The following is an 8,683-nucleotide window of genomic DNA, read 5'->3' as shown; positions in this document are numbered from 1 at the left end:
AGGAGGAGTTCATGTGCCACAAACAGACAGACTTTTCAGCTTTATATATTAAGATGAACATCAATTATATATTATTGTGAATTTTGTTGTTATCAACCACCTGTGAGTACACAAATGCAGTAAAGATAGACAATTTTCATTGCTGAATTTTTAAAATTTATCGCAAATTGGTTATAATTGATTTTTGACATTACAAGTAAATTTTCGCATCTTTGGCTTATTAAAAAAATCGTTCTATAGTGAAACGCGCTATAAATCAGTTGTGATACCGCAAAACCGTTTTTATAAAACGTGTTTTTGTGTGCAACGTATATTGCTTGTTCAATACGATAGAAAGCACATTTGCAGTTGAACTGCCAATTGATCAAGTGCTACAAAAGTTTAACAATTCCACCACGAAAAGGTTCTCTCTTGTATTTGATTGATTCAATAGAATTTTGTGTTGAAAAGAAAATATTTTTAATTGCTTTTTTGTGTGTGTGTGGATTTATTTTCTTTGCAGACCATGTCGGAAAGTAATGAAAGCATCTTAAAGTCCATTTTGGAAAATCCAGCTGTTACGGTTTTCCCATTTAATTCTTACGCCGCATCGTACATCTTTAAGTTGATGAGCAATACAAATCAACAAATACGCCAAAATGAGAATGAAACTACAGAAAGCAACCAGATTAAGGAGCAAACTAGCAGGTATGTTGGTCTTATAAGTTTTTTTTATGAGAAAAATCCTTTAGGTGTGTGACGGATTAAGAAAAAAAAGATGGTTCGTATTGCGAATTCAAGATACATTTATATCCATAAAGTTTCATTAATTTAACTCCAAAATATTAATTTAAATTTTCCCACATCAACATTCCCCGAAGGCGACCACCAAAGTAACTTAAATTGAATTATGTACAGCACTCATATATAATTTCTTGAATTACCACCAAGTGTTGATTGCCTTAAATTTATGTCTGGCCGAGGAGACAAAGGAAATATTATGTATATATTCCACTTTCTTTATATCCCATTTCACTCACCCAACAACTCCACAAACACAATCTTTTATATTTTGTAACCTTGCTCAATGGGACTCACAGAGTTTTTTTTCTTCAACTTCTTTATTCTTACGCTTGTCTGAAAGAATACTTTTATATTGAAATATTTTGATTTCTTTTCTGTTGTAATTCTTTAAGCACGAATGAATCATCCATGAAGATTTTCCTTATACGTATTTTTTTATCCTCAACAATATCAACAAGTAAATCATGAATATCAACAAATGCATTTTCAAACAAATTTCTATTGTGGTCTCGTATGTCAACAAAATCATGAAAGTTTAATGGACTTTTTTTTTCAAACTCTCCTACAGCTTGATTAAAAAACCCATGTAGAGTGTTGTTTTTTTTGTACCCCTGGCTCTATGGCCATGTATTGTATTGCTGGTAAAAAAATACCTATGTAGGTAGTAAATAACGAATTTGTTGAAAAAAAAAATTGTGCATGTAATTAAAATTCTTTAAGTCTGCGTGAACACCCGGTGGTAATACTTTTTTTTGCGTGTGTTTTTGTAAATTCTTCCCCTGAGGATGTAATTAGACCTGACGCTGATTATGTTGTTGTTGCTAATGAATAATCGGCAGGGATGAGAGAAATCACCAAGAAAAATTCAATAACCTCAGGGCTAAATAAAAAAAATTAGAGGATTAAAGTGTTGATATGCGTTATGCTTTAATAAAATCAATTTAATTTCATATTGCTGAAATATTTTGCCATTGTACCAAACCACCACTATACAATGGTTATAACCCTTTTGCGCACATATCTCTTCCCCTTGTCTGGGTTTTTTTTTACTCTCTATGGAGCGTTTTAAGAGAGAACAGCGAAGGAAACTTGACGCGGTCTCACCCCAAGGGGAACATATCTGGGTATTTTTTTTTTTACAAAATCATTTCTTCAATTTAATTATTTAATATTCAATGAAATCTTTTCATTTCTTTTCAATAAAATGAACCTTTTTACATAATTTTTTTTTTCATTCAAAATTTTTAGAAAAAAAAACAGAGAATTACCTAACTATTTTTTCAGATTTCCAAAATCTAGTAAAAGAAATTGTTGAGAAAATTTCACTTTAAATTATTTTTATTTCGGCTCATAAATACATCCTAGTCTTTAGTCATTAAAAAATCACTGATTAAGTAGCAAAAATCTGGAAAGTAATAAATTTCAGCATATAAGTACTAAATTCAAGCCTTAAAGTATTAAATTCAAGCCCAAAAAATGTTAAAATCTAACCGAAAAAGGTTATTGGAATTATACTTAATTTAAGTCTAAAAAAGTTCTAAATTCAAACCAAAAAAAAACTTTATTCGAGTCTAAAAATTATTTAATCAAAGTAGAAAAAAAATAAACTGAGATTAGTCCTATAAAAGTTCATTTTGAGAAGTAAAAGCTTAAAAGGTACTTGATTTAAATCTAGAAAGTGCTAAATTTAAACCTAAAATAATATTTTTAGGCCTTAAATTTAATATTTAAGCCGAAAAAGTTAATTTGCTTGAAGAGGTGTTTATCTAAAAGTATTCGGTATAATAATGTACGAATATTCGGATGATTCGTCACAAAAAATTAAAATATTCGGCAGGTAAACACCCCTTTGTAGCTAACAGATATTTTCCCCTTCATGTCGTCCAAGACGTACAACACATACAGATACTTGCTCGAGAAACTATAAATGGCGGCATATATAAGAGAGCGCTGTTGGATGAAATACTTGAACATGGAGGACGTGAAAGTAAATCAGTTGATTTGATATTCACCCCTATTTGGTTGAATTTTTTTTCTTCTTCTCATTCCATTTTACGTCTATCCTCGCGACGCACACCTTTTTGGCACTATGGCAGAAATATATAGAGATCTACACGCAAATATGTAGCATAGACTGCCACTATGCGCAATTCAGTGAATGTACATTACGTATGTAATATACAAGTAGGGCAATACATTACTGCACACATTCATAACAATTTTTTTTTCAACCAATTTTACTAAACAAAAAACCTTAACTTTACCTAGAAAAAAAGTATATTCTCTATCTATTTTAAACTTGAAAAAATCTATTTAAAATTAATATTTGATATTTAAAAATTATATATTAAAAGTTCAATTTGGCAAACATCAACGTCTTTTATCAGAATTGTTCTTGATCATCTGATTTCTTTAGTAATAGAATAGGTATAATAAGTAACCAGATTTGTATATAATTTTTATCCACTTAGGATATGTAGTATACGGGCTCACATCCACACAAAAATATATATGTATAAGTACCTATATTATTTTTGCTGTAGTAATGCGATGAATGAAGTAATGCATGCTGATACAAAATATGATTCCTCGGTGGTTGTAAGCATAGTTTTGGAGTACGCAATGTACAGACGTATAAAGGGGGATGTTTAGTAAAATATATAGGTATAGAATCAGAAGAAGTGGGATCGGATGGATAGGGGTAGAGAAACATCTATTATATACATATGTACATTTATGTATAGAGAGGGGCTCCTTGACAATGATTTATATGCAGTATTGGAGCTTGTTGGAAGTGAAAGCTTTATGCTGAAATGTGGCAACAACGTTGAATGAGAGATTATGTTGCTTGGTGTTGTGGAGTGTCGTGTGAGCTTGACATTTTTGTCGCTATGTAGGTACCCTGTGTGAGAAGAGGGGGAACATTGCTCCGCCCCTGTCTTGGACGGAACATGCGCTTGAATTGCTTACCAATTGGTCGCTACATGAGCAGGCGTCCCTTAGGTGCCTTTACTATCCAGTTCTACCAGATTGCCAATGATGGTGGAGGGGGTTGGGTTGGTTTGTGTATTTGGGCTTTTGGGAAAAGAAAGACGTTGATGCCGCTGATGGTCATAGCAGCAGAAGTAGTGCTGTTAAAGCAAGAGTGTGTGTTGGTTCTGTTCGCGCGTACTTTTTCGCTCACCTCGAACAGGTTTCCGACTTCGCATCAGACAGAAAGGTGCTCGAGTTCAAAGTGTGTGGAGGTATTTTCACAGATGGTCTCGCATTAAGCCTCCATTCAATCGGGAACTGCTGTAACCTTCAGATGTGTTAATAGTGCGTCCATCGGGACTTATTGTTTATTCTTTTGTAAAACATTACCAATAGCGAAATTGCAATCGGAAGCGATGATTTAATTCATCCCGCGAATTATCCCATTGAAAAGAAAAAGCTACACCTTTAGATGCTGTGGTTGACAAAGAGAATCTTCCCCGAATCACATGTTCTCATTGCTCTCTAGAAAATGCTACTGAAGAAGTGTAATTGAACATTTTTTAGCATCCGACTGTTTTTTTTGTCTTTTAAATTAAACAGTGTGTGATGTTCTCAAATTAGAACATAAATGTGCTCATCCGTATTGTAAACAATTGTTTTGTTCTTCGTGTAACCCCTGTGATCCTTGTATGTTGTAGCCGTGTGCATTTGGCTGCGCTATACCTATACCATCAACATCCGGACAGTTTGTAATTTTATCAACAAACTATTGACAAACAATAATTGTAACAATAATAACAATTGTGTGTGTTACGTGCGATATAGAAATAAAGCAATTGAGACACGCATTCATGTTGGGGAATGAATTAAAACTAGTGTGCAACAATTCATTGGTGATTGTTGTTTGGGAGTGTTAATTAAAAAAAAATCTATGTTATATATGTAGTCTGTGACAATTAAAGAGGGTGCAAAGGGAAGAAGGAACAGAGCGGTTTCTTTGGTGCTTGTGAAGCGTCCATATATGGTGTAATTAACTGCCTAAAAAAATAATAAAAGAAATAATTCAAAACCCCTAATTGTGTGTGTTTGTGGGATACAAGAAACTACATCAAGCTGTTTTCAATAAGGGATACCGACGACATGCTGACGATGGAGGCTGACATGAAGGGGGGAATTTTACACGCCACAATGCCCCCGCACCATCCCTCATCGTTGCATTCACACGGTGGATCACCGTATGGATCCCTTGGGCCGCTGAGTATGATGAACTTGGGGCAGTCTCAGCTGGCACAATCGCAGATCACCCATCAGCCGCATATGGCGCACATGGCGTCGCAGCACAACAATAGTGCTGCTGCAGGGCTCATGGCAAGTCATCAGCAACATCAGGCAACACACAATGCCCACTCATCACCCCTACATGGGCAGCAACAGTCCTCGGGACTCAGCCCCAATACATCCCACCCGAATCAGCCGCAACAGCAACCACCTCAAACAAATCCATCCTCTGTTATGGGTGGTGGGCATCATATCTCTGCCACTGGGCAGACAACGGGGCACCCTCATGGTGGATTGACAAACACAAACAACAACAACAATACATCAAGTAAGAACCAGAATGTTGATCGTGTAAAACGTCCCATGAATGCATTTATGGTGTGGTCACGTGGGCAGCGGCGTAAGATGGCATCGGACAACCCCAAGATGCACAATTCGGAGATTTCAAAGAGACTAGGGGCACAGTGGAAGGATTTGTCAGAGACGGAGAAGAGACCCTTTATCGATGAAGCCAAGAGATTGCGTGCCGTGCATATGAAGGAGCATCCTGACTACAAATACCGACCACGTAGGAAAACAAAAACTCTCACGAAGAATAAGGAGAAGTATCCATTGGGTGTTGGGACGCTATTGCAAACAAGTGATCCAAGTGCTATTCGCAATACATCAACAATTTCGGCCGTACAGCAAGCTGCCGTCGCGAACAGGGATATGTATCAGATGCCACCAAATGGCTACATGCCCAATGGTTATATGATGCACGATCCGACGGCGTATCAATCTGCCCAACATAATGCCTACATGAGCAATTACCACCGATACGATATGGCACAAATGCACAATGCCAGTAACATCAACTACATGGGTTCAGGAGCATACGGGATGTATGGAACGGTGTCGGGTGGGCAGACAAGTCCCTACCAATCTGGTGGTGGTAGTGGGAATTCCGTGCAACAACCAGGAAGTCCCTACAGTGGGTTGTCGCAACAGCAACCGGGATCTCCGTATGGTGGAATGAATCAGCCTGGATCCCAAATGTCATGCCAAAGCCACAGCCCAAGTGATACGAGTATCAAATCAGAGCCCGTGTCACCAGGCCCAATGCATCCTGCGTCCCAGAGTGCTGGGAATAACAATCTCATGAAGCGTTCCAGTGATTATCAGCCTGAAATTACGAATCTCATGACAATGTATGGTATCTCGCAAGATCCCATGACAACGGCTGCTGTTGAGCATCAGCGAAGTTTGATGTATCAACACAATAGTGTGTCACCGGATTTGCAGGCACAGCAGCAGCATCAGCAGCAATCACTGAGAACGATGGCCCCATTGGCGCACATGTGAGACCAGGCCACAAGTCTCCTCTATCGCCACCACCATCATCATCACATCCAAGACAATTCCCTAATGGACATCTCATCTTTATAATCACGTGACTTCCACAGATTTTACAGCAAGAGAGCATAAAAGGGGGAGGAAGAGTGTCTTGCTTTTCCATATTATACACAACAAAATTTCCTTCAAAGGAAATACATACATACATCTTATCGTTTTGGAAATGGACTAACAAAAGGAGACTCCAGGAAATCCCGTCGGGAAGTTATGTCTGTGACATATGGAAAATATATATGTACGTACATATATATTTCAGACTTGGGGGATGGAAGTCTTCAGTGATTGAAATCGTAATATTTAAAAGCTATATACATACATTTATTCTATATTTAAAAAAAAAGAAAAGAAAATGAATGAACTTTTGAAGTAAATAATTCGGCATTCTTGCCAAACAATGAATGCAATTATTCTAATAATCTTTAAACACACCCACAAAAAAATGAAATATTATTTGTATAATGAATTATTGAATTTACTATTTTTTCTCACACAGTATAAATGGTCATTATTATTAAATGTAATTCAATGAAGAAAAAAAAATAATATGTGAACAATGAGTGATGGCATTTTTGAAAGAAAATCTCTTTGATAAGAAAAAAATGTTAACAGCGCGGTACTTCGAGACAACTAAAATGGAACTTCTCAAAAATAAAAGGTGAATAAATTTTCATTTCAATTCTATTCTATTTTTTTTATATTATCGTCTTATTAGTTTTTCTTTTTCATTTACAAATTCAGAACTGTGATTTTATTACAAGAACTTTAGGTCTCTTTAAAATTTAAAGTGTTCCTTTTTTTATTAAAAAAAAATCCTCTATTCATACCTACATTACATACATACATAATACCTATATTTAAAAGAGCTTTCTATTAATCATTCCAAAAAAAAAAAAACAAAACAAAACAAACATAACAACATCTATCGGTGTTTCGGAAATGCCATTTTTCATTTAATAATTTATATATAATAATTTGTAAATAAGAGTTACTATGATACATTTTAAATATAGGTAGAATATAAAAAAGAAACTGAAGTATATAATAGAAGCCGTGTAGATAATATACATAATTAAACATATAAGTAATAAATTCATTAAAAAAAATCGCAAAAAACTCACTGCAACAGCAAACGATGCCCCAGTTCAATTTTTTTTAAATATCAATTTATAAAATCCACGCAAGTTCTCTTAATTGGATTCCAAGACTAATTAAAATATTATTTAAATTTATTGAAAATATTAATTTTGAGTTAAAATTTATATATATTGCCACACGGCGAACAAAAGGCACATGTGTTTTTATAAAACATATATATTGAACATTTCGAATTTCACATGGATACACCAAAAAAAAGTTATAGCTTAATTAATATTCAAAGGATATTCCACTTTAATTATGTTGTAAATAATAAATAAAATAATAATAATGGAAAGAAAATATTGCTCCAACATAATTCTATTGGGTATATAATTTTTTTTTCAATTTAATTTTTACCCAATAAAGTATTAATATTAAAAGTTTAATGAGAAAAAAGAAATACTTTTGTGCATATTAAATGCACTTTTTTTACGTTAATTTTATGATAGATTCAACAAACAAATAAAAAAAACGTAACAGAAAGTGAGGCAAAAATTCCTTTTTTTGTGTAAATATTAACTTAATGATAAAATAAAGTAAAAGATTACGTTAATTTTAGAATGAAATAAATATAGACAAAACGTAATAATTAATTGTAAGTATACTCATCAAGAGAAATTTAGGATATATTTGTGAAGAATCTATATAAAAACAGAGCAAAACGAGTGGACAGAAATTTAAAAAAAAAAATGTGAAGCAAATTTAGTAACAATAAATGGATCACAATGGATGGATAAATGAAAGTCAAAGGAAGAAAGAAAAAAAAACAATACAACACTCTTTTATCGTAAGAGATGAACATGAAATTTTTACGAAAGCAAAAATTAAATAAAGAAAAACTTCTTATTTTCCACTTTTAAACAACTCTTATAGTGATTAAAAAGAAATACAATTAAATGAATGATGATTATATATAGCAGTGGGTGAAATTATTGATAAAGAAAACTGTGTACAAAATTTAAGAAAAAAAAAGTCAAGAAGTGAAAAATATATAAACAAATTTAAATCGGACAATTTCAGTGTAATTACTAATTGATGGAGGAGAAAAGAAGAGATATAAATAAGGTAAAAAAAAATGAGAAAAATAATGTTAGTGAGTAAATATAAAAGAAAA

General features: G+C 33.8%; 1 protein-coding gene across 1 annotated transcript; it reads left to right on the top strand.

Moving 5' to 3' along the window:
* Nucleotides 1-305: 305 nt before the first annotated feature.
* LOC129791328 (transcription factor Sox-1a) lies at nucleotides 306-7,113 on the top strand. The gene is made up of 3 exons (XM_055829445.1): nucleotides 306-403; nucleotides 503-687; nucleotides 4,887-7,113. Exons 2-3 carry the CDS (start codon nucleotides 506-508, stop codon nucleotides 6,379-6,381), a joined length of 1,677 nt encoding a protein of 558 aa, XP_055685420.1. The 5' UTR covers nucleotides 306-403; nucleotides 503-505; the 3' UTR covers nucleotides 6,382-7,113.
* The last annotated feature ends 1,570 nt before the right edge of the window (nucleotides 7,114-8,683 follow it).

This window comes from Lutzomyia longipalpis, chromosome 2 (genome assembly GCF_024334085.1).
Source record: "Lutzomyia longipalpis isolate SR_M1_2022 chromosome 2, ASM2433408v1".
NCBI classification, from domain to species: Eukaryota; Metazoa; Arthropoda; class Insecta; order Diptera; family Psychodidae; genus Lutzomyia; species Lutzomyia longipalpis.
This window is presented reverse-complemented; position numbering and strand designations above follow the sequence as displayed.